Raw genomic sequence first — 27,858 nt, forward strand, 5'->3', positions numbered from 1 at the left:
GTATATGCCTTTCCTATTTATTTTAGTATGTAGCTGCTTCAAGAGAACTTCAAAATAAGCATATAAACAAGCACTTCCATAAATACACATTGGCAGAATACGGCAGAGTCCATAAGTAAGACTAAAAGTAAATTTCTTTAAGCTCACCTAAGAGAAAATGATCAATTCCAATTGGGAGTTTGATCTATGAGAGCCATTGGTCGCCATTTGGATCCAGACACATACAAAGCAAATATTTTGGCAACCAAGTGCAGAATGATCTACGTATTTAGAATCTGTAATATCCTTAATTAGGATTCTGAAAAGGTCAAATAGAAAAGCACAAGCACACTGCACTCTGTCTTCACTATTTGCTCAGCACCATGGCTTATGAAGCAAAGAAAGTCTTTGCCCTAGGAATTTGGCTAATTTAGAATTAGCCCATTGTCACTGGGACAGTTTGTGTCCCATACTTGGTTTCAGGGAGTTTTCACAGGTTGCTCATTTTATGTTCCATGGATTTTCACTTCTGGATCCTCCTTCCTGTGTATCAAATTCTAGCTGATCCTGTGGAAGAGGGGAATGAACATTGTCACAGTAACAGACATTTAAAAATGTGCCTGGGAGTGCTCCTATCTTAAGCTGGCTTTTTCCCCCTCTACATTTAATGAGAGATCTACAGAAAGAAGAAGCTGCAGTAGCTCTGAGCAGGAAAAAAAGAGTGACATCCATACGTTAATGTTAGTATACCTCTGGCACAGGGAATATCCATTGTACCTTTAAGGTTGTTCTTCTTTATCTTCTAGTACCTGGCACCAGGAACTACCCCCATGACTCCCCTGCTTTACACATTAGCAGCTACTGTAACATCAGGAATATATACAAAAGCTACAAGGTCAACTAGGAGGAACAAGTGGCCATCGAGGCAGATCTGTCTGCTGTGATGTCCCACCCTGACACAAATTAGAGTAAGGAGTGCTAAGAACACCGGGCTGAACTCTGGCTGCACCACCTTCTGGGGCATAATGTCACCTCACTGCTATTGAGCACAGGTCCTTCACTTGTGAAACTGGATTTGAAACAATCTATCTCATAAGGTTACTGCGCGGGATTAAATAAGACAACGTAGGGGCTCCTGGGTGGCTCAGTCGGTTGAGTGTCTGCCTTCAGCTCAGGTCGCGTCCTGGGATGGAGCCCGGCATCAGGCTCCTTGCTCAGCAGGGAGTCTGCTTCTCCCCCTCCTTCCCACTCGTGCTTTCTCTTGCTATCTCTGACTCTCTCAAATAAATAAATAAAATATTTAAAAAAAAAAGACAATGTAGGCAAAATTGTTAGGAGAGTATCTAGTAGCAGGGGGGAATGAAATAGATGCTAGCTAAGGTTACCACTAGCCTTATGACCTGGAGAAAGCAAAACTTCACCCCTGGGAAAAAAAGCCTGCTACCTCACAAGCTTTATGTGATGATTAAATATAGATATGTTATAATATTACAATATAATATATTGAAATACAGTTTATTAAAATCCCATAGTAAAATGTCTGGCACTTGGATGGGGCTTAATAAATCTTAGCCAAATCTGAACCTATACCCTCAACATAGCTTCTCAGGATTATAATAATGCAAAATTAGTTTACCTGCTCTGAATGAGAAAATGTTAAGAGTATTCTCCATGATAATGAAACTTTAATGTTTTATTCCATTCTACTTAAAGTAAATCTGAGGAAACTGAGTAACTGGAAAATAGATACAGAATAAAACTGAAGAAGCTTCTGCCGCAGGGTCACATCAGACTTATTTAAGGGTCCTGGATACTTTCAGCACATGAGCGCCTCTTAATAAAATCAAATGTTTATGCTTTAAATGTCTAGATCAATAAGAGGCCAAAATGGCTTTTGGAGGGATGACAAGGTGAATGAAGAAAACGATGGGAGAAAGAGCTCTTAGGGAAATCACCTGCCACTATCTCAGCCTTGAGCCTTAAAACAAATAAAATTAATAGAAACGTTTTCTTCACTTTTTTTGTTATTATCCTTTTTGTTTTCCTACGTATTTTTACCAAGCCTCATGCTTGAGGTTTTCACTGTACCTAGACAAGTTTAAGTTATGACACTCTCCAACCCATGGACACTTTTTCACATGTTCACCTATGATACCGCACTGGAAGTCAAAGAGCTGAGCTACTATCCACTATTATGGATGTAGTTAGCCACTATTTTCACAAAAAAACCCACTTCTCTTCCATACCCACTCATCATTACATTTCAGATGTGTACAGACATTACTATGTGGTATGTTTTCCAAATCTGTGTTTCATACAAGCCCACAGCTAGAGAATTATACAGGTCTGGTGATTATCCAAATTCATTGCTTCCCCTTTTCTGATTCCTGCAAGTGTTATACAGAAACTGTTAAAATATTACGAGAATAAAAGGATACTAAAATGATGGAAGTTTCAAATGTCTATGGTTTTCTCAAAAGGCCATATTACCATGAATGATAAAACGTCAGCTGTGCTGTGCTGATAAAGCCTCCTTGCAAACGCGAAGGCTGAGTGGTCTTATACCAGAAGGCCTGGTACTTCCTGTTTAACCATTAGTTTGTGATTTAAGCCTACTTTACAATCCAAAGAGGGAATGATACATCATAAAAATAAAATAATTGCACAGAATATGATGCAGGTCATGGAACATAAATTAGGATTATCTTTCATTTCTTAATTTTATCTTTTATTTCCTAATTTTCTTTTAATGAGCTAATTATGCAACACATATTGACTATAATATGGGACCACAGGAGACACAATCCAGCAGTTCTTTTTAATGGTTGTAACATATTGGTGTGTAGCATTTTTTAAGATGATAGAAAAATTATATAGAAAGAAATGGTAATGAAATTCTACACTAGTAACAACCATTTTGGAGCATTTGGAGGCCTCCTCATGCTGTGAATAAAACAAAGGTACAGAAATGGAAGCCATGCTATTTCCAATCACATGACTTGGTCTTATAGTTTTATTACACCAGGGGAACAGCCATCTTTTACTTAGAGATACCATAGACAACAATGTCTCAGTGCCTGAGAAAAGATTTATTCCTCTTAATCATTCATCCATTATTAAGCATGTTCTCCCTGGAACAGTCAACAATGAATCAATAAAATATATCCCTTCTGTTAACAATAAAGTATAGTATCTATTCCCTTGCGGCGATTTTCTTGCTCTTCTAATTTGTTTATCATTTTTAGCAAGGCTTCTCTCCCCTCCAGATACAAAACCACATTTGGTTAGAAAATTTATTTTGACCCTTTCTAAAATATTAATATGCCCTTGAGAGTGCAGTCACAGCAACCTTGACACATTAGGCAAATGAACAGAGGTACCGAAGTGGAAATGTATTTCTAAAGTGTAGGTCAAACGAAAATCTGACCTTGTTCATTCAAAAAGTAATTAACACTATTTTAAAAACAACACGTTTTATAAAAATCTGTGTGTGTGTGTGTAGGTGCGTGTGTGTGTGTGTGGTGCAGTATGGTGTATAGGGGTGTGTGTGGGTGTGTAGGTGCGTGTGGTGTAGTGTACAGGTATGTGTGGTGTGCGTGTATGGTGTTGTGTATAGATAGGTATGTACATGTGTGGTAGGTACATGTGTGTATGATATCTGTGTAGGGTGCCTCATCCCAAGACAATTCTTAAAAAGGAATGAAACAGACCCTCCATAAATTGTTGTTGATAGCAGAAGGGGAAGGACAAAGGGGCAGAAGGAGGAGGAGGAGGTGGGAAAAAGGAAAGAGGAGAGCTCATGTCTTACTCCCTATTTACAAAATTCTATCATTTATGTTTTTGAATGAATTAGACCAATTCCCCTTAAAAGACCCGAACATCTCACCTCTAGGACTTTACCGCCTTCTTCTACACGATTATATATAGTGTACAACACTTTTGTAGACTTGAGATTCAGTGGAATAATATTAAGTGATCTAACTATGATGTACTGGACTCCTTAATGTTTTTTTCTCTGAATATGTCTCCAGTTTTAATATTTATCTACAACAGCACATTATTTGTTAATTTGAGGGGAGCCGGCTTCCAGGAAAAACCTAGTTAGTATCTTCCTCTAGGAAAATTGCAGGGAAAATTGAACCCCTTTAAAAGAATACAACTAAAAGATAAAACTGGCTGGGGCCTCTTTCGGGAAACAATGAGAAAAAGAACAAATTTTTACTTGGTGTCTATTAGGTGCCAAAAATTGTTACATATACTTTTTCATTCAATCCATAGTAATTTCTAAGAGTAGGTACAATTAGTCTCCCAGCCCACAGGTTATGAAACAAAGAAATTAGGGAATTAGCCTAGCCCGGGTCACACTGCTAGTTAGAGCTGAATTCACACTCACTTTCCTTTATTCCGAAGCACATACTGTTCACACTTTATCACACTAACAGTTTCCCAAACTGGGATGTTGGTGATGAATTGTAATATTGTGAATTGTCCTTCATTTGGATATTTTTTTAGTTTTTACCGTTGGCTTCTGAACTGAATCATCTTCCTTATACGCCTCTGCTATGTAAGCGTCAAGGCACAGTGGGGAAATATGACCTCTATTACACCAATTAAAGCCACTCTATTTCTAAGAAAAGGAAATTTTAGCACAAGAACCATGTATCCATCCTGACTGATACGTCAAATCTCACAGCTAATTTTCCTTTCAGCACTTGCAACTGAGCTTTCTTAGTTCTTCAGTAAATGAGAACCTAAGGAGGTACGTGACTTTGGCCCCTGAGCACATGGGGCAAAATGGCGGGAGAAAAAAGACGCATGAAGAAACTGAAACTCAGGAAGTGATGAAGATTTACGGAAGCAAGTGAGAACAAGAAAGATAAGGAAGGAAAAAAGGAGGAAGAGCTGTTTTCACAAAGCAAAAAAATTCATAATATTATTGTGGCCATGAATAGAGTTTTCTTAGTGATTAAGTGACCCCGATTTCTCTTCCTGTCAAATCATTTCGCAGTTTGCAGGATCATGACTCCATCTGTGTAGTTGCTGGTTCACTGTTACATACTGTCCCAGTGTTGAAAAACAAGTCATCCGCCAGTTTAAATATTATTGACACATTGACTGAATTCTTTTACTAGGAGTGCATGTTGCGATGAAAGGACAGGCTTTTGTTGTTTTAAGAATACTTACTCTAGCTGTACATGCAACTGTATTATCTCTATAATTTTTCAGTTTGTTATCAGGAAGTACCAAATTTATGGTGGTATATAGTTTTCTATCAAAAAGTATTAATGTTATGAGGGAAACACACAGTCACTAATCTTAAGGGGTATTATAAAACATGAGAATTGTCATGAAAATGGAGATATCCACTTGCCTTTTTCCAAACCAGAAACAGATTTTATTTCCATAGGTGAAAATAATCCCTCACATTTATGTGCATATCCTTCAGGAGTGCCTTTCATCTGGACAACTCTAAAAATACGGTCTTGTTGCAGAATAAGCCAACTGCCCAACAATATTTGCTTAGAAGGGAGGATGATGAAGACTGGTTTGTTGGTTTATCATTCATACTTAGCAACCTTAAGTTTTAATAAATAATAACAGTAGTAACAATGGCAGTTAACACTTAATTACTTATTACATATCAGAAACTGTCCTGAGTACTTTGAAATACCTCATTTTTTTTCTATATGATATAATAATTCTATAAGGTAGGTACTGTTATTAACCCCTTTTTACAGATGAGGAAGGTGAGGCAAAGCTTCCTTAGGAAAAGGAACTTGCCCAAAGTCACACACAGGGTATTATTAGCCAAGCTGGGACTCAAATACAAGATTTTCTGATTTCAAAGCCCTGCTACACTGCTTTACCGGTACCACTTGGAGGTAGTAGGAATTGTCAGAGTCCTTCTAAGACAACTCCTAGCTGTTTAGGACAGACTTTCTATACAAGTTAGAGAAAACGGGTCAAAGGAAAAGCTATCTATCTCCACTTCAGCTAGTACTCACTATGTATGTTTCAAGCCTCAAAATGACTTTTTCAAGAAAACAATGATCCTGCTTGGAAGGAAAATTATATGTAAAACCTTAATATATTTTTCACAGTTTAAACACATTCAAATACATCTTCCTTGGCTTCATATTACCCTCTCTGCCAGCATCCAATTAAAACAACGCGTCCCAGTTTCCATTAGCCTCGGGTAAGTAGATCTTTGCAGCAGGTGTGCTGACAAAGCCCTCATCTCGCTTTATGAAAACCTCACACCTCAAAACAACTGAGAAAGTATTTTTTTTCCTTTAGAAAAATTTGCTGTATGACTCCTCAGCCTTGCCTATGAAGTCAGATCACAGACTTCTTCATAAATAAATATTTACATATAGATAAATACATAAAGATAGAAATAATGAAGAGGAAAGTTCAAAATCCCACAATTCAGTATGTCTGTGAGTCAAGATTTTGAACATGCATAGTCTGGACGTCCCCTAAAAATCCACAATGAAGGGTAACCCCCTTTCTTTTTGGACAAGTTCTACATGGTTGTGTAATGGTAACATCTGTGTCTCAAGCATGTTTCCTTGATCCTAATGGTAGTATCTATCATGCGCTGAGTGCTTACTCTTTTCCAAGCAGTTTTTAAGTTAGGAAATATTTGTAATCAGTATACATTTTGTATCTATATATCATTCATGTTGCCTGAATCTTTAAATTTCCACTTTGTACCTGTCTCTGCTTTGCTTCTAAGCATGCACTTTATTTTAATGTGTGCTGACTATCCTTAAGTAAGACCAAAGAATCCATGAGTGCAAAGCCCAACAATTCCCTATCTTTTTTCATCAGTGTTACTGACTGACCGGTTTTAAGGAGATACTGTTGTCTTGTCTCTCACCACTCAAGATGCATACAGGTCTTCCAAGACTTCTCCACCAAGTGGCAGAGAAGAATGCAGATACAACACCAAAATATCTGAGAGCAATCTGACACAGCCTGGCCATAAGCATTAAAATTCTTTGTAGTATCTTATTTAGTTTTAAAATTCATAATCATTTTGTTTGTATTCTAGTCTATAATACATCCGTGTTTGTTTTACTGTAAACATTAAGAGGTTTTTCCTCAGAATTTATAAGTAAAAGCTCATGATGCATGTATGTACCCTACCTCTATGCTCAGGTTTACAAAGCCCTCAGGACACTGTTGTACTCCTGGTTCTACAAGATCTTAGTCAAAAGCATGGAGTGTATATCTATTTTTATTTAATGGACAATGACCCGTAGCTAATTGCATGACTTGGGATAACTAACACTATTACCATGTAATTGTCTGACACAATGTCTACCCCTCATTCTCCCACAGCAAATATGAAACAACTTTCCCCAAAGTGAATCTTTTCTCCCAAATGCCTTCCATATTATGAAATGATGATGAATTACTCAAAAAAAAAAAAAAAAGCCAAAGACCAAATTGAGCACTTTTTTGGGGGGAATATGTGCTGATTCTGACCCTGGTTCGGCAAGATGGATATTAAAGTGCTAAGATGTGTAGAATCATATTCCTTACCCAGAACTTACTTTTGACTTTTATGTCTTTTCTAACTCTAGAATATGAATCTTCCCTGAGAGCATAACATTCCTTCTTTACTTTCTCTCATTTCTTCTTTTCCTTTCTTATTTACATTGCCTAGCACACATGAACTACAAGGTTCTACTTTACTACTAGGTGACTCCAGTCTGAATTTCTTTTTGAATTTCATGCTTCAAATTACATAAAGTGAATGAGTATCTTATTTCTTCTATAAGCTTAAAATAATCTATTTAGAGTTTACTTTAGGAAGAGATTCCCATAGTAATAAGGAAATAGCAAAATATGGGATAGAAGTTCAGAGGACTGGGTTGGTCTGGTCATTATATCTGTTAATATTTGTACCTGGTTCCCTCAACCATCAGATAAGATCAAGAATAATGTACACTAAATTTCTTTGCAAATACTGCAGTTTGAGTTAATTTCAAAGTACTGAGCTAATTACGTTCACGTTCCAGAGCTCCTGGTTTCACGTCCTTTTTGAATCACATGGCTAAGATAACCCTGGGTATTGAGACTTCAAATTCGGCAGGATGGTTTCTCAGAGAAAATACCATGTTGAAAACTTGCATGCATGGAGCCTACACCTTCCTCCAAACACAGGGTAAGCACAAACACTAAGCATGATGTCTCACCTGGGTCGGGAGGCATACAGGCACAGGAAAACTGAGTATTGTGGCCCACTTTGAAGTTGGAGTTGATGGGGTAGTAGTCAGCTAGCTTGATCATCTTCTTGAAAGCATCATAGATAAAGATGAAGCTAATCAGAGAAGAGAAACCCTCTTCAGTGAAGCGAGTGAAGTACTGAACCAAGAAGCTGGCATCTGTGGCTACCAAAATGAGACACAAGAAGGCTGACCACAGGCCAATCCAAAGGCGAAACTCCAGGTAGTCAAAATTATGGTCCCTGGAAAGAAGAAAGAAAAGTATTTAGACTCCTCCATGGGACACAAAGACTAATATAAAACCACCCAATGACAGCAGAATGAGTGCTAAAAATACAAGATCACTTTTAGCCACTACATATCAGGCTCAGTCTTGATTTCATCCAGAAAATATTAAGGTTAAGGATGTGGTCTAGTGATATCATTATGCTACCATAAAAAAATAATCCCAGAAGTTTAAGAAAGGCATATTAAAAGCAGTCATACCATTTGCGTGTAAATAACTGAATTTTCTCATTCAAAAAATCTGGTCCCTGCCTTTATAGAGTTTATAAAAGAAACAATTTGAAAGTGTCACGTTGGTAGTCAGTATGCACTTAATAAATGTTTGTGAACTTTACTGGTTACTGAAGACACTAAGCTAAATATGTTCTCTGTCCCCACATCATTGCAATCTCCTGAGGGAGACAAACTGATAAACATCATCACACCATAAAATACTACATGATATCTAAAGGTTCCCACAGACTGTCCCAGAGGAATAACTAATTCTGGCTGGGGGAGGACAAATGGAGTTGCGGAAAAATCTCAAGGTATTTAAGGATAAATAGGGTAAGTACACTGCAGTCAGATCAAGAAAGGCTGTCTTGCTGTGTTATAGTCAGATGCAACCACTTCTCGTTAGGCTTCACGGACGTGATATCCTCCTGCTATAGTTGTGTGCGAAGCATCTTGTGACCACCTCGTTTTTCGTCTGCCCCACAGCAGTCTTAGAATAGGGTGCCTCCATCAGAGGATGCCATTATTTTTTGAAGGCCTTTCCATTTCTTATAAGCAAATTAGTTCACGTTTAGGAAAAGATGGGTCAAGTGCTGACATTTTACCACTTCCTTTTGATTCTTCTAAAATTATGTGAAGATTATAGTATTTTTTCCTCATCATTCATGATGAAAAAGCAAATAGTGGTAGTCATATTTCTTTTACGAGAAAAAGAAATAAATCAAGGAGTATGCAGGCTTGAAGCTCTACAGTCTTACTTTTAAACAATTAGTTTCTGATAGTGATATATTTGAATACTTTCCTAAAGGCATGGTATCAACACCTTCACTACCACCAACCCAGTCTGGGCCACTAGGAATTCTTTGCTTGATTATAAGTCCTTACTAATGTCCATGTTTGCCCTGCTCAAAACCATTTTTCACATCACTGCCAAAATTATCTTTTTAAATGTAAATTAGATCTCCCCCCCCCCCATTTAAAACCTTTTGATGGCCTCACACTGCTCTCAGAATAAAATTTAAATTCTCTAACCTAACACAATGTTTGGCATACAGGTTTCCAACAAAAATTTGCTAGATGAATTTAGGCATGCCTATGGCTTAGGACTTGAGACAGTTACTGACATGACCTATAAGATATCACAGGAAGCTAGGAGATCCTGAGTGAAAATTTTATAGAATATTAGAATTAAAAGTTCCTTAGATACTGTAATGGTTAATTTTATGTGTCAACTTGACTAGATTACGTGATACCCAGATATTTGGTCAAACATTATTCTTGGTGTCTCTGTAAGGGTGGTTTTGATGAAATTAGCATCTAAATTGGTAGACTTTGAGTAAGGCAGATAACTTTCCATAATGTTGATGAGGGAACAGAAGGCAAGCTGAACAAGCTGAAGACAAAGCAGAAGCTGACACCCTGCAAACCACCCCCCCCCCCATGGGATGTATGTGACATTCCTCAGGCACTCCTGGCTGCCCTAAAGGACAAAGAAACAGTCCTTACTACCTACAGCCCATTGACAAGTCCTTGAAACAGCCATGGTGACATTCCTCTAGGAACTCAGCTGCCTCGATGTTAATACTTTGCTAAGGGCAAAAGGCAGTCCTAGCCTGACTCCCTCCCCTCCACCAAGATCCTGTAAGTCTACTTTAACGTATAAAAATTCCTTTGGAAACTTCCTTTATCTCTAACCCCCCAAGATACATATTGGCAATCATCCCCCAAGCATATGGCCCACCGATATACATCTGAAGGGTCTCATGACTCAGGTTTTATTAGACGGTAATAAATGACCTTTTCCCTACAACAGCTAGCCCCCTCAAGGTCCTGGAAACCTTGCTTCCAAAATTCCTTAGAGACTTATGCTATCCCTAGCCCCCTCCCCACTGAGGGTATAAAATAGGCCATTCCTCACGACCCTGGGGCAGCAGCTCTTTCTGCGCACGGGTCCTGTCCCCGTGCTTTAATAAACCACCATGTTGCACCAAAGACGCCTAAAGAATTCTTTCTTGGTCGTCGGCTCTGGACGCCACCCCACTGAACCTCACCTGTACCTCATCAATGTTGGTGAAATTCATCCAATCAAGTTCTTCAACCAAATACAGCAAAGTATCTGCCAACCCCAAGCAAGAGATTTTCTCCAGCAGATTGCCTTTGGACTTTATCTGGAACATGCCTTTTACTGGTTCTACAGCAAACACCCTTTGAACTTGAACTGGAACATCGGCTCTCCTGGGTCTCCCTCCAGCCTGCTGGCCCACCCTGCAGATTTCGGACCTGCTAGTCTCTATAATTGTGTGAGCCAATTCCTTATAATAAATCTCTTTATCATATTGGTACTGTTTCTCTGGAGAATCTTAATACAGATACCAATTAGTTAAATATGTCTCATTTCATAGATGATGACACCAAGGCCGATAGTTAAGTCATTTTTCCAATGCCAAGGTTTTAATGGCAGAGCTGAACCAGAAACCAAATCTCTGCATTCTTGGACTGCTCCTTTAAAAAATTATACCATCATTCCCCTATCTGATGTGTATTTAGGGTGGGCCTTAAAATCACTGTCCTTTGCTTTCCTCTTTTCACCAAATCACATAAATTGGAAATATTACCAAAGCAGGAGATGATTAACATATGGGTAGAGAGTTATCTCCTTCGGATTTCCTGGAATCTTTCTGAAGACATCTATTGCATTCGCTTATTGTTCCCTTTCCATCTGGAACCCCACTGCTTAATCCTATGCATGTCTTTGTGAGATAAGTAGACTATAGAAAAAGCTAAATTCTAGGAATTTGAGATAATTTACATTATCACACAATGAATCAAGTCTCAGTCAGACCTAAGAAACAGTTTAATTACTTCTGAGCCAACAAACTTTTTTCTTTAAATAAAAATTTTAAACAATTACCTAGTTTTGCTTCCCTAACAAGATGACAGGGCAATCTTGATTTGTTCTAAGAATGCTAATGGTTGTTTAGAGAATTGATGTTTACAGGACAGGATGAGAAACAAATCCAATAACTAGCTAATGGCTGGGAACACTCCGTTTGAGTACAAAGGGGAAAAAAATGCATGTATACACTTAAATCTTAGGATCTAAACAATACACCAAAATAGCTGCTCTAAAGTGCTTAAATACTTAAACACTCCCAGAGTAGCTCTATAAGAATAACCCAAATAAAATCACTAAAACCCACAGCACTTCATTATAAAAGTGATACGTTTACAGCAGCAGGAAGAAAAAGGAATGAGAGATGAGAAACTTTTTAAAACAAGTTGATCAACAGTAATGACCACAATAAAATGGCAATATTACAGCCAATAAGCTTATCAGTCCCTTTAGTGCCAAGTTTAAATAGCAATTAAGTTATAAAAAGTAACAGGAAATGATAGTAGAGACAAAAGAAACTATTGTGAATGCGAATGAGAAAATGGGTTTACATCCTTATATATTTTGAGTTACAGTTTCTGAGGAGCATAAAACCAAGGTACAAACTGAGGAACTCCTCTGGAGCATGCTATAGAAATTAATGTTCAGTCACTGACAAATGTAAAACTCCCTGAACCACATGAATAAATCCAGTAATATAATAGAAGAAAATAATCATTTGAAGGCCTCTAAGTAAATGTTCAAAGAAAGAAGGGAAAAATTATTGAATGACCAAATGACAATTATACAGGTTAAACTCCAACTTTAATTATGAGGCTTCTACATAGCTTAGAACACAGTGGTAAAACTTCTTTCAGATTCCTCACTCAAGAAAAAGAGAAGGTATCTAATTCTCTCACTGGTTCATAAGGTATAAAAACAGGGCAAAAGAGGCTGCAGGATTAGGAAAACAAAACTACAACCGTCATTTGGAAAGCTTGTAAGCTCTTGCCTTCGTTCTGTTATTAATTTTAAAAGGTGACAGCACATCTTTCATATTCCCTTATGATTCTCCAGTGTATAGGGCAAACATTAAAACCTGTATCCCATGTCAGAAGGAAACCTGTGGATTATGTGGAATTTATGTTTGAGTCTGCTGAAGTTACAAAACAGGGATTTACCTACTTCTCAAAAAAATGGTAAAATATGTTGGGAAAAATTTGGGCGGTGGCAAGACAGACTAAAGCATTTTCTTTACCTAAAGTGTAAAGTGAATTACTAAGAGGGAGATCAAATATACAACATTTTCCAGATTTATTAGGATCACAGAAGCTTTTTGTCCATGGAACACCTAAAATGGGACTAGAAATTGAGGAAATACACTTTGAGAAATCGTGATCTACACCAATAGTCTGTATCTAGACAAAATATTAGCACTGTTGCTATAGCATTTAAGCAAATGATACAGCATTCTGAATAAAATAATAAGGTTTGCCGCATAAGCACCACATGCTACTCAGTGATGAATTTAAAGCACAGTTTCTCAAATGTTTCTTGTTGCTTTACAACTGTTTTCAAATAAATCACTTGGAACTATGTTTACATTACCAATTATGATGAAACAGAAGGGAAAGTGAGAAAGGAACTTGCTTAGTGAAAGGAAATAATCTCTATCCCACAATTATCTAAAGTAAACTGGGATGCAAACATTTTCTGTATATTAAAGGCTCTGATCACATTGCATCCAATAAATCTTTCTGCAAAGGTTCCACATGTTTGTTCCTGTTTATAGTACATGCTTGTTTCATCTTTCCACAAAAGCTTTCTTGTCTCACACAATGTTTTCTTAAACATATAAAAACGGTTTGACTTTCTATAAACTGACACGAACACAATTCTTGCCAAGGTCCTTCTGAGAATTATGATGGAGGAGGGATCTGTAGTGGTGAGCTACAGAAAATTCACATTATTTAAAATTTAGAACTTTAAATTTTCATAAGATCCTTACTGACGTTCTCAACCCAGTTTTCAAAACACTCGTTTTAAATCTTCATTCCCTCCTCTATCTTGTGATTGTTTTTGATGGCACACAGAGTTTCAAAGGCTACAGGATCAGTACTAAAGTCCATGAGGTATCATGTAGGTAATAAAATTTCCAATAATAAAATCTTACAAATGTATAACAATATAAGAATACGGAAATTCCAACAAGGAATGCCAGCAAGTCATATGAAATTCTGCAATCTACCTAAGGATTGAGATTTGCTGGGAAAGGCAATTCTCTCTGAGAGGTATCAAGTTCATTAGAAAGAGGCCAGAATACCCAATTTGATTTTGAATCTATTTGTGTGCTAATGTGGCCACTTGGATAATTCGCTTAACTTGATTTTCTCCTCCTTGAAATGATCCATCATTTTCTAAAAGAAAATATGATATCACAATTGTTATGTCCGTTAGGAGTGCCTAGTGACTCCATAAGAGGCATAGGCTCCCGAGTCAGAAAGTAGAGCTGGAATTCAAATGCCAGCCCTACCAACAACTGATGATGGAGCCTTCAGCAGTGCACTTACCGTCTCCCTGCCTGTTTTCTCATCTATAAAACAGGGTACGGTGCCTCCCTCAGCACTGCTACAGGACTCAAATGAGGGAGTACCTGTAACGCACTTAGGATAATACTTGGTACCTTGGTACATGATCGGCACTCAACAAATGTTTTTATTCAGCTGACTCTTAGAATGTATCTTTAGTTAAGAACACCGAGATCAGGGTTAGGAGCAGTGGATCATTGGAGCAGATAGTCTCTTTCAGTAATGAGTCATGTGACCTTGAACAGGACATTTCATTTCTCTAGTGTATCAGTCAGGATCATGGCAGGAAATAGAAGGCATTGTCGAATGGGATTGTGAAGAAACCTTAAGAAATGGGCTATTTACAGAGGTGTCAGTAACAGAGAACGGCAAGGTACTTGGGGACTAGCAATATCAGGGAGCCATTTTTAGCTCCTGGCTTGAAAAGGCCGAGGAAGCACTAGAGTCAGCAGAGCCTGGAGGGGGCCAGAACCAGGACAGAGGACGCATCTTACAGGGGCTATACTCACAGGACAAGCCCCTGCCAGACTGCAGTGTTAAAGCACGGACAATGAGGTGCAGGGAGGTAGACACACACTGACCTCTCTCCCTTCCTGTCCTACCGATGCACTACCAAACCCAAGAAGCAGCCAGTGGGCAAAAGCCCTTGGTGTTGCAATCGACACACGGGTCAGCCCCCGAGGCACAAAGCAAGACTCTAAGGGCAGAGAAGGATGGTGAGGGCAAGCGGATAGTACATCCTATGGGCCTCAGCTGAATCGAATGGAAAATGAGTGTTGGAATACCTAATCTCCAAGGGCCTTTCAACCTCCACACCTTAAAATTCCCATGCTCTGACTGACCTAATTATCATTCTATGCTCAATCTAGACTATGAATGTTCTACAATTAAACAATCCTAATTCATAATTAGATATGTATATACATACTTGCTGAAATTAAATAGAAGCCTCTCAAAAACTAGAACAGGTCCTGTGCTGCTCAAAATAGTGAGGGGTTGACCGGCAAACAGGCAAAAGATGGCTCCAGAGACAGCCGTGCCCAGGAAGCTCTCCAACACACCCTAATAGAAAGAAAAGAAAGCTGTTAAAGAATCACTTTTTTTTCTTCCCCTGTGTGATGTCACTAGGGAAGTTAAGCACACGAATACGCTATTACGAGGGTCACAGCAAACACAGCAAGTAGGCGGGAAGAATTAAGATTCTTGCCAGTATGAGTGTCACTATGTATCTCACTGTACGATTGTCACCCCTCCCGACTCCAAGGGCTGCTGAATGCTCCAAACAACTACCATAATTATAATGACTGGTGGTTGACTACAGAGGGCAAAAGGTGACTCCGATCCATTCTAAAAATATTAATCGAAGCTTCTGTATGTAAAATTACACTGTGTAATACCACCAAGTGGGTAGAAGTGATTCAGTACTTTTTGGGCTGTTTTTCTCTCTGTGGTCACCTTCAGTGTTTGTCTCAGCCTGATTTCACCTTGCACATAGGTACTTATAAGTAGCTACATTTTATACACAAAAGCTATTTTTTCTAAAGGAAAGATTTGAGAGGGGAGAAAAGGGGGCAAAAAAAGTTAGTTGCCCTCAATCGGGTAAGCTCTAAGACAGCAACTCCAAAAACAACAAAAAAAAATCTTGTTGCCTATTCCTTGTTCAACGTAAACTTGTAGAAGAGCTTTAATTTATTTTAAAGGAAATACATGTGTAGGGACATGAATAACTAAATCTTTGTGGCCATACCTCCCCATAGTTATTTCTCTGGAAACTCAACCCATTGTTTTCCTTTAGCCAAACAAGAACGAAGAAACATGAACCATGAAGCATCATTGACTTAAAAGATTATCCTAACTTACTTAATCATGTCGTTTGGGACCAATGCCTCAGATGATAGCAAACTAGCTCATATCCTCTTTTTTTCATCAGTTAGAATTTTAGTTAGAAAAGCACGTGTTTATTTGTAAGAGGATCCTCTTCTAAACTTTAAATAGTATTTTATCAAGGGATGATTTTTTAAATATAAAAAGATGATAGAGTCCCTTTATTCATGCATAAGGGCATACATCTAAACCATAAAACTTATAAGATAAACATTTTTCAAATGAGTAACTATTCTATCAAAGACACAAATATATATATTTAATGGTAGCTTAATTTACATAACAGAGCAAAATAATGTGATCTCTATAACTATATGTGTATACTAAAACAAAATGATACCAGGGAGATCTCCCTCTTCAACGGAACAATAAGTTACCTGTTCATAGAAGTATGATTTATATTTACATAAAACAAGCCATCTCTTAATCTAAACCACCCTCTGTGTGGAGCAGAATGGATTTCTGGGTAATCTGAGAACCACTCAGTCATTCCCTGCCCCCCCATCAACTGTTAACCTTATCTACCTGTCAGCCTACGTCCACCTCTTCCCACAGCCCCAAAAGTTCTCCAGCAACTTTCACTCACTTATAATATAATGAAATGATGACACAGGAATTGTTTTTTTAAAATCAAGTTACAGCTATAGAATAAATAAGTCACAGAAAGAAAAGGCACAACATAGGAAGTATACTCAATGATACTGTAATAGCATCACATTTTGGTAGATGGGAGCTACACTTGTGGTGAGCACAGCATGACATAGAGAGAAGTTGAATCACTACGTTCTTTCTACACCTGAAACTAACGTACCATTAAATGTCAACTATACTCAAATTTTTAAAATGTCTTTTTAAATAATAAAAGTTTAAATTTCAAAATGAAAAAAAAATCAACTTATGGAACTTAGATGCACTAAGTGCTATGCCCACTTAAAAGCCATCCTAAGAGACCCTTGTTATAATGATTATTCAAAATATGTTTTACTCTGCTTCAGAGCCAGCAATATCCTCCTGAAAATGGCACTGGCAACAGCATATCCTCCTCTTTGAAAGGTAGAGTTCAATTCAGAAAATAGGTAAGAATCCTTTAGAACAGCACTATGTAATAATGGGGTTGTGGTGGGGAAAAGGCAAAAAAAAAAAAAAAAAAAAACAAGGGTTGACAAATAAGACTGGCTTCTCACATGGTGAGCACCCACATTCTGAAACACTTCAGAACTATTTCTGTCTAAGAAGACTAGGTTGACAGTGTGGCGGGAGGGGACCCAATTTCCATGGATGTGAGCTCTACAACATGACTGAAGAATGCCATCTCATTATTTTATAGCCATTCCATACATAATCACAGTATCCACCTCATTCTTCTTCAGAGGGACAGAATGAAGAATAACAAGCAAGGCTGGCAGAACCAGGTTGCATTTATGCAAAGAAGAGACTCCCTTGTGCCCAACAAATAGCTTTGATCTCTTACATGTGAAGATATTGTGACTCAGGAGAGTTAAATGGTACGAACAAACCCCCACTCAGTGAGGCACAACAAGTGTATGGGGTATGGGTACCTACCCAACCACGACCTCACCCACAGCAAAGGCTAAAAGGTGTGCCCTCAGCTGGGATTTTCAGAGACATGCAGTGTTTAACCTGTGTGCACTGACATTGAGGGTTTTTTTTATTTTTATTTTTTTTTAAAGATTTTATTTATTTGTTTGACAGAGAGAGAGACAGGCAGCTAGAGAGGGAACATAAGCAGGGGGAGAGGGAGAGGAAGAAGCAGGCTCCCAGCAGAGGAGCCCGATGTGGGGCTCGATCCCAGAACGCGAGGATCACGCCCTGAGCCGAAGGCAGACGCTTAAGGACTGAGCCACCCAGGCGCCCCGAGAGTTTTTTTTAAATGTCTTTGGGAAAAAAAAGATTTTATTTATTTATTTGATAGAGAGAGAGAGAGAGAGAGAGAAAGGCAGGTAGAGAGAGAGGGAGAAGCAGGCTGCCCGCTGAGCAGAAAGCCCGATGTGGGGCTCGATCCAAGGACGCTGGGATCATGACCCAAGCCAAAGGCAGATGCTTAACCAACTGAGGGACCCAGGCACCCTTAAATGTCTTTTAATTTATCTTTCTCATCACTTACTTTCATGTGTGTAACATGAAAAGGTAGGAGAGGAATGTTCCATGTGGCAGGACAAGTCAGATTCTGGATATATGAGACAGGCAAAGTTACTGCATCATTCTTTATCAAGCATGAAAAGTGCCTATTTCTCATGACTACTGCACGATCAAAATACAGTCCAGCCTGGGTGTAAGAGAGAACATGAAGGAAGAAAGAAGAAATGCAAGATTAAGAATTCTCTACTTGATTTGACATTGCTATTAATCTCTCTGAGGGCAAGCACAGGGTCTCCGGGGGCCTTCCTATTTTTCTTCCTCTCATCAAGCTTTACACTATCCCTCCATGTGCTCTGTAGGCATGCAGGAAACGCCAAAGGAATTGAAGAAGAAATACCCAAATCATACCCTAGGTTCCATTTAATCAAAGGTCAACAGACGTTGTTGCTCACTCAGTAAAGATAACAACGAATTTCTTCCAGAAAATGGCTTTGATTTATGGAAACCATGTGACTGTTAAAAGGCAGATTATTTTTATTTCAGTACTTGATCCTTTGGTAAGTGCTACAGTTTCCATTCCGTTGCTGACAATTTTGAAACAGAGACAGGTGATTTATTATATACACCACTGGAAACTTGCTTAAACTTAGAGATACTTGCAGCGTTTCTGAGAAAAGAACTATTTTCACCACATTTTGATATGTTACTCTTGATAATACAGAAATTTTAAAAATAATCTCATGCACTGAATAACTTCAGTTCAACTAACTAGAATTTGAAGCAATTTATACGGTGAACTATCAGAAACCCCTTTCTGATTTATTATATTCAGGGTTCACAAATATAAAAAAAGGAAAATAATATGTGGGTGTGTGTATTTTTAATAGCTGTAACTCATAAAGACACTTCTAACCCTGATCGCTCCCTGCCTCTATTATTTCTCATTCAGTTCATGAGACTATGTGTGGCTGAGCTCTGGGGTGTGGCAGAATCAGGCAACACAAAGTGTTCCAGCTCCATTTTGGTAAGGCTTTCATCTCCTTCCATTTCTGATCAAGAATCACCCACTGTTGAAGAGTAGAATGAGCAAAGAACCGGGAGTCAGGAAATCTAGAGTCTAGACTTTGTTCTGTCACCAAAGAGCTGGTGATCTTGGGAATGTCACTTAAAGTTTGTCGATTTTAGTTTCTTCATGTAGGACTCATGGAGTTGATGTCATTTAACAATGGACTCTGAAGTCAAAAAAATCTCCAAGTGACGCTAGGCTATACCATTTACTCAATCAATGACTTTAAGCAAGTTACCCAATCTCTCTATGCCTTAACAATTAGTATACATATTAGATAGTACATGTAAAATGTTTAGCATAGTCCCTGACATATAATACATTTTTTATGAATAGTAACATAGCCATAAAGTACTTGTTTAGAAATAAGATGAAAAGCTGAACTAGATGATTTCCCACATCTCTTCCAGATGGCTCAGCATAAACAGCATCTCCTGGAGTCAGGGATATCTGAGTTAAATCCTAGGTCCACCAGTCACCAACCTCTTCACCTCCTAACTCTCTCTTCTGTAAAATCAATTGCTGTTTCACAGTCTTTCAACTCTAAGAAAGACAATAATATATAAAAAGCTAAGAATAGAGATACAATGAAATGTGGGTTTTCTTTCCTTCGCTGCTTCTCATCCCCTTCCTCCCAGCCTGCTTCTATTATTCTTCTCTTCGTCAAAAGAGGGAAAAGATGGAGAAAGTCAAAAGGAGTGACATGAAAAGAAAAAAATGAAGATTAGTCCTCAGAGGAAATGCGGGGAAAAACCTCTTTAGACCTTCAATATTCGCCCGGAGCAAATCCTAAATCAACAGAAGCTGTAGGGGACAACACTACAGCCATTGAGAGTTGTTTCTTTTCATTCCTTTGTTACTAAACACATGGAATTAGCTATAATAAAACAGAATAGTTTGTTTTACTTTATAGATATGAAGTCAAAACCCACATCCAAAACAATTTATAAATGTCTTTCTGCTTATATCAGGGTATGAAGTTAAACCAAAGATGGTCTCTGTTTTACAAAACAGCCAAGAAAATCAGCACAAGTCCCATAATAGAAAAATCAAACATAAAAGAAGTCAGACCGTAAGAACAAGATTCTTAAAACAAAAAACAAAATTCAACCATAATTGGTAACACCAGCATTTTAGGTCTTGGAGCCACCTGTGATGTGACAAGGGCCTGTCAGCACTAAATTAAGCACATTCAAAAGATGATGAAACCTTAAAAATTAAAAATGCATGCTGTCAACTTTGACTTTACTGCAATTTAGTATCTTCACAGGACACTAAAGAATGACCCTTCTTGTTTTATGTCCTTTTTATTAAGGAATTCATTATTTAGAATGATAATCACAACCATTTAGGGAGGGTGGACGGCAGTAACAGGAGAAAAGCAGCACAACTGCCCAAGGAAACAAAACATTTTCTATGCCTCTGACAATTTTCAACCAAGTAAAACTTGGAAAATAAAATATTTTGGTGGCAGTAAATGATAAAGTATTCACTGACTTAATTGTAATATTTCAAGCTTCTAAAAAGAAGCTCAACTGTTTCTAACCATAAAAAGAAACGTCAGCCCGTGTTCATGGTAATTTATACAAACTGTGTAGAATGTTGAATAATAAAATTAAATTTCTCTAGCTGAGTCTTTGAATCTTTGAAATTTAGCCAAGAAAAATGATGCAGCCTAATGCCATTTAGACATGGCCACTGGAAATCGGCAGGCAGACCTGGATTATCTGCAGGAGTTTTGATGGCAGGTCCCCAGCAGAAAGCCAAGCCACATGATTAGAAGTAAAGTGAAGAAATGATGCAAGTCTCTAAATCAAATTTGGGCCACATGATAATTAGCTGGGGAGCTTTTTTCTTTTCTTTTTTTTTTTTTTAAGAAAAAAATACTGATTCTTTTTCTCGAACTTGAACAATTAAATCAAGGTCTCTGAAGATCAGGCCTGGGGAATCAGTATTTTTTTTTAAAGTTCCCCAGGTGATTCTCATATGGCTCAAATTTGAGGTGCACCCATTCAAAAAACCTCCCTTCCTCTTTCAAAATAAGAACCACCTGCTAGCTTTTGTTAAGGTCCCGTTACAAAGACCATTCATCTACACTGGGGAAGAAGACTGGATAGCCAACCCTCATTTTTTATTTCACCTGGGTAGCTACAGCCTATAAATTCTGAGCTGACAGATCACAGCTGCCAAATCCTTATTGCCATCTACTCTGCTGAAAAGCGCTTTGTCATCATAAACAGATTTCTGTTTACACTGCCCGGCAAGAACTGAAGAGAAAGGGAAGACTGAAAGATGAATTAGCTCCCTGCTTAAAGAAAAGCATGAGCCAAAAACTTCACCAAAGAGCCACAATTCCAAGTCTGACAGAATGGATGGGCAAGAGGGGGAAGCTTTACAATATTTTTTTGTTTGAAGAGCTATGAATACATACCTAGATTATCTGAAGTGCCCAAATATTGAATGCCAGTATAACTTTACACAAATATCAATTCCAGATGGATAAAAAATTTAAAAGAAAACATAAAAGTACTAAGATATGTGGGTAAATATTTCTCTAGTCTTGGAGTAGGGAAACCTCTCTAAATATATAACAAAAACAAAAAGCTATAAAAGATTGAAGATTTTGAATACACAAAAATTAGAATCTGTATAGCAAAAAAAAAAAACTATATATAAGGTGAAAAGACCCAGGCTAGATCTAGGAAAAATATGTTTGTGATAGTTCTAACAAGAAAAGGGAAAATATCCTTATTACACAAAGAGTTCTTATGAGTCAACGAGAAAAAAACCAAATACCTAAAAGGAAAATATGCCAAGGACACAAATACAAAGAAGTATAGATAGCCAATAAAAATGCAGAAGGATATTCACCCTCACTAAAAATCAAAGAAATTTGAAATGAGTAAGAATGAGCTATCATTCTCAATCCACTGAACAGCAAAAATGAGAATATGGGACAAAATCCTGTTTCTGCAAGAGTGCATATAAATGGGCAGTCTTGTCCATTATTGGTAGAAGTATAAACCGGTGTAACCTTTGTAAGTATAATTTAAAGCAAATATAAAAAAATAAGCATATCCTGCAAACATTCTACTAGGGATTTTACTCTAAGGAGATAATTACAAAGAATGAAAACATACTTAAGCACCACAGTTTCTTTATAAATGAGAAAATTTATTTATTAGGTAAATTTTAGGACATGCATCATCATGTGTATAAATAACGTAGTCATTAAAAATAATGTTCACGATCCACATGGAAGTGGAAAAACTTCCATTAAATACTAGCCATGCTATGAAACAGCAGGTATATGATCTCATTTATATAAAATCTTATAATCTGTTTACACATGCATTGCAAGATATACAAAAAATGTTCATGAAACTATTAATGAAAATGTTAATAATGGTTATTTCTCAGTGATGAGTTTAAGGGCCAAATTACCTTTTATGTAGTTTTTCTGCATTGTTTGAATTTTCTACAATGCTTAATTATATCTTATTAAAAATAAAGGTATTTCAAAATAATTTCAAGACAAACACAAAATGGTTTTAGAATGTCACAGCATTTGGGATCGCCAGCCTGCCCAAATCACTATCCTTTTCTAATCACCAAGAAAACAGAGTTGACAAAGGTCTTTCAATTGAAAAAAACCAACCAAATATGTTCTGGTAAGTGAAAAATTTGGTTACATTTGACTTAACCTTAATCAAACAGGCTTAATTCAGAACTTGTACATGAAGTGAAGCAAATTATTTAGTTAAGTTCCTTCCTGGGAGAAGGAATAGCCAGTATACACATTAGAAGCAAGAAAGCAATGCAAGTCCCTTACTTTGTCACTAATACACATTTATTTTTTTAAAGATTGTATTTATTGGGGCGCCTGGGTGGCACAGCGGTTAAGCATCTGCCTTCGGCTCAGGGCGTGATCCCGGCGTTATGGGATCGAACCCCACATCAGGCTCTTCCACTAGGAGCCTGCTTCTTCCTCTCCCACTCCCCCGGCTTGTGTTCCCTCTCTCGCTGGCTGTCTCTATCTCTGTCGAATAGATAAATAAAATCTTAAAAAAAAAAAGATTGTTTTTATTTATTTGACAGAGGGACAGAGAGAGCATGAGCTGGGGGAGAGGCAGATGGAGAAGGAGGGGCAGACTCCCCACTGAGCAGATAACCTGATGTAGGACTCAATCCCAGGACCCTGGGATCGTGACCTGTTCGGGAGACAAATGCTTGGTTAACCGAGCCACCCAGGCATCCCCAATACACATTTATTTTTGACCACCAAATCATTCCAACAGACTATCTCTACCTAACTTTTAAAAACTCTCTTATGTTTCTGGAAGACTGTTTCAAGCAGATTAACATATCACCTTACATTTCAACTTCAAGAAAGAAATTCATTTTGGTGCCAAAGTGCAACATTTGGGTAAATTGAAATTATTATACAGTCCTCACTATAATGAAGCAATTGCTGTTATAAAGTGCACATGATGAACTTCATAAAGAAGTGTCTATCTTACGAAGGAATATCATATGTGAATAAGAAATGATACATTTCCAACCTCAGCAGATTGATTAAATATTCTCAGCACAGCAGTATGTTAAAATAAAGCTTCAAATTTGGAGATGCCAGCTATAAATGTTCCTTATTATGAGACAAATTTCCTTAAAATGTGCTCCGTTAGACTCCATAAATATCACAAAATTCACAGAATTCTAAAAATCTCACTGTATCCTTTTGCTAAAAGGTTTGTGAAAATAGGATTATATTTACTCTGGGGAAAGAAATTAAAATGACTTTCTTCACTCTAGACTATCCTCAGTCATTCACAGTCAACAACGTGGATTTGAGTTTAAAGATTTTTCTGTGTTCCATAAAGCTAAGAACAACTTTTAAAAACACAAAGACTTGCCACAGAGTATCAAAAAGTGTTCCCTGTATGGATAACTTGCCCATAGACTAAGCTATCCATAAATATTTGTTAAATCAATGTTTAACAATTTAATCAGAAGTATCTAAATGAACAGAACAGTAAGCCTGCTTGGCAACCAAGAATATAAATACAGTGCAATGAGTTGTCCTGCATGGTCACAGAGTTTAGTTCTGGAAAGAACATGCTTCTAGGATGGTGAGGCTGAAAACCCTTTGTTTACTTCATAGCATGGCAGGGGACCAGAGCATTATTCCAGTGGGACATACTGAGAAGGATAAGAAGAGTGCTGCACATTTCCCAGACCTCAGAAAGCAAATGCTCTAGTCCTTTGTTGTTGAACACCAGGAACAGGAAATAGGCACAAGCCAGGGCTGGATTCTAGATAAATCTAAGGTCAACCCTTGGCAAAGTGGTTCAGTCACCCCAGTGGCCCAAGCTAAACTTTCGTTGTCTACACTTAAGGAATCCATGAATATCCCCCTCTGAAAGCCTTAGAGTCCTCTCAGAGCAGCCTGATGGCCCAAACGTGTGTGCCAAGTTGGGAAATTTGTGCAGTCATCTATGTGGCCATTAGCAATTGATTATACTTGGAGTCATCGCAGCTTCAACTGTTTTATTTTGAACTTAGGTCCATGGGAAATGATCCATACAGCTCCCAAGATCTGCTTCTCATGATGTGGGGATACACACACAAGTTTGTATGTGGGAATATTAAACATACATATATTTTATTACAATTAATATTAATTAATATAACATATACATATTTCAGCTCTGTAAGAAATGCTTAAATGTAAATTTCTGTCTTCGAGCAGGCAAGACCTCCTGCACAGAAGCTGGCAGAAGAGTTTCCTTAAACAACAACAGTGCAGTGACTCATCTGTGTTTTCACAACATGTTTGTACCAGCACCCATGTCTATTTGTAGCCTGACAATAAAGGCCCTATGTGAACCATCTCTGAGCTGTCTGCCTTTAAAAGCAAGGACACTATTCTCGGTTGACTCACTGGAGCTACTTGTGCTTTTGAGAATAACCCGCTGCCACATTATAATGGCATGTGATATAATTGAAAATTACTTCAGGCTATGCCAATGTTCTGCTTAGTCTTGATCTAGTGTTTCGAAAGTCAAATAGACCCAGAGGACTTTACCCCCTAAATAAGCCCACTACATACCACTGCTGGTATCTCTTGGGGACATAGAAAAAGAATGCCTTATCAACACCCTAGACTGTAAATACCATCAGAATAGGGATTCTTATCTATTTTGGTCACTTATCTGTATCCCCAGCACTTAAAATAGTGTCTGCCACACAGTAGACACTCAATAAATATTTGCAAAGAAATAAATCAACCTCTGCCATGGACCTGGGAAATGATCTGGGACTTAGCACCAAATCCACAAACTATTTTGTTGTCCTGATGCCAAGTCAAGATTTCTGCGAGTGCATCAAAACTTCTGTATGTTCAAGGACATGCTCTTTCTGTACGGAGATGCTTTTCAGTACATGAAGTCACCTTACTCTCTAGTCCCCAAAATAGATAAAACCAATAGAAATATTAATCTAAGTCATCTACCACCACAAGAAAATCTAGAACAATGACTACAGGTAAAATGTTTCCTAGTAAAATACTGGAATATGTAAAATCACTATAAAACGACTGAGTTGGGCGTGTGTGTGTGTGTGTGCACGCGTGTGCGCGCGCACACACACACTAGCTAAGTTCTAGTTATACAGATTATTTTACATCTATCAATCCATTGCTTAGATCTATGCATCCATTCACTAATAACATTAGATTGCCCGAAAGAAATAGACAATAGACTATTCAGCTCAACAAATATATTTAACAATCATTAACTTTCTATCCTTCTTTTTCAGTTTCTGCCATCCACTGTGACACTAGTTGGCCAATCCATTTCTTCAAATAAAAAGACAAGAAGTGAGAGAAAAATATGCCCTTTAACATTTCCAAAGACTTAAAACATCGAATTCACAGTTTCAGTGAAATTATCAATAGAGGCTACAAAATCTATTAATAAAATAAGCAGAATATGTCTGGCAAATAGCCTCCTGGGTTAGAATTTGATACTTTGAATTAAGTCAACTCCTAGGAGTGACATCCAGCAAATGGTCCTTTTAGCAGACAACCCAGCATGCTGATGCCCTGAAAGCATTTGCGTTTCTTCTAAAGTCTGCAGAACTCAGGAAACTGCTTACTCTACCAGCAAGGCTTTTCCCATGACATTGATCACAGACGAAATACCCATGATAACTACATATGTTACACAACAGAATCTTTTACTTTCCCCAAAACTTGTGCAGATGGAAATTAATTCACCTAGGAGGGACCAAATTTCTTCCTCATCTCAGATGTGGCATTTTAAAGCTAAGTCTTATGAGGCTGAAAAGGGGTTCAATTCAGTTTAAAAAGACAGGAAACTAACATATAGGGAGTGTCATAATTTCTCCATCTCAATGAAAATAACATTCATGGAAAGCTACGTGTTAAAAAATTATCTGCTCAAGAAAGTCTCCATTTATTCTGAAAGACAGAGCTTAGCTTGCCACTCTCTCAAAATTACAGCTTTCTTTTATTTTCCTAACGTGGCTGCCTGTCTTAATGTTGTTCTTGCTGGCCTCACAGTGCTTCCCTAGTGCTCTCTTCTCCACTTGCTTTCTTCAATAATCTGATTTAGTTATCATTATGCTCTCATTTGGAAGAAGAATAACTGCCTAATTTGGATATAGATCAGACTTATAAAAATACTATTACTGACATCACAGTTACAGTTTGATTTATTCATTCCTATCTTATGAATGAGGGAAAAAAGGGGAAAACACCCTATCAGTATACTTCATCTTTGTGTCCTACCACGCTTGGTTTCTATTCCCCACACCACAGGTCTCTCGCTGGGAACATAACACGTGTGAGTGCTTTCAGGCCAGCGCACTGTTATTTTTTAAACGTTAATTAGTTGCCAATATATAAAAATCACTAGACTGCACATAAGAAAATTTGACTTTTCAGCCTCTTTTTGAAAATCAGAAAGTGAAATCATACTGAGCACATATTCACATGGGAACAAGCAAAGCTGAGAGGCCACTCCCCCCTTCCAAGAGGGCATAGCTCTCAAGGGTCACCACAGTCCCCAGCTGTGGGGAAGCCAAGCTAGCCACGTGGAAAAGTCATGTTCAGAGTCCTTAGTCCCCAACTGTTCCAGACATCCCTAGGCACCTGACACGTGACAAGAAGCCTTCGGGTGACTCTAACCTCAGCTGCCACCTCACTACAAATGTATGAGGCCCGAAGAGGGAACCACCCCAGATGAGTCTATCAACCAACCCTCAAAACCTGAGAGAAGAATAAAATGGCTGTTTCAAGCCTCTAAGTTTTATATCAATGTGCTATGCAATAACAGATAAGGGCTAAAAGAGAAAAATGCTCTTAACAGACTAACTACAATTGTTTAAAGTAATTTCTCCCTTTTTACTTGGGTCAATGTAGATGTCATATGTAGTCTCCAGTGCATTTTTGTGTTTTGGCAGAATCTAAAATGTGAAGGTGCACAGAGAATAAAACAAAGGTAGAAGAAAGCAATCTTTTGGAATCGGCTGTATTTTTTTTTTTTTTTAAATAAGCTGGTTGCCAGCACTGATGAATGTCACATAGGTTAATCAGTAATAAGTACTAAAGTA

General features: G+C 37.9%; 1 protein-coding gene across 7 annotated transcripts in view; it reads right to left on the reverse strand.

Annotated features, from left to right (window-relative positions):
* SLC4A4 (solute carrier family 4 member 4) overlaps positions 1-27,858 on the reverse strand; it is a 349,367-nt gene that overhangs the window by 79,516 nt on the left and 241,993 nt on the right. For all 7 annotated transcript variants that reach the window (XM_045789287.2, XM_087864096.1, XM_087864093.1 and 4 more), the window contains 2 exons: positions 15,103-15,236; positions 8,187-8,458 (listed from right to left, as the gene is read on the reverse strand). In XM_045789287.2, the coding sequence (XP_045645243.2) occupies positions 8,187-8,458; positions 15,103-15,236 (406 nt within the window). The remainder of the gene's footprint in view (positions 1-8,186; positions 8,459-15,102; positions 15,237-27,858) is intronic.

Source organism: Ursus americanus, chromosome 8 (assembly GCF_024610735.1).
Source record: "Ursus americanus isolate L20-20 chromosome 8, mUrsAme1.1.p, whole genome shotgun sequence".
Lineage (NCBI taxonomy): Eukaryota > Metazoa > Chordata > Mammalia > Carnivora > Ursidae > Ursus > Ursus americanus.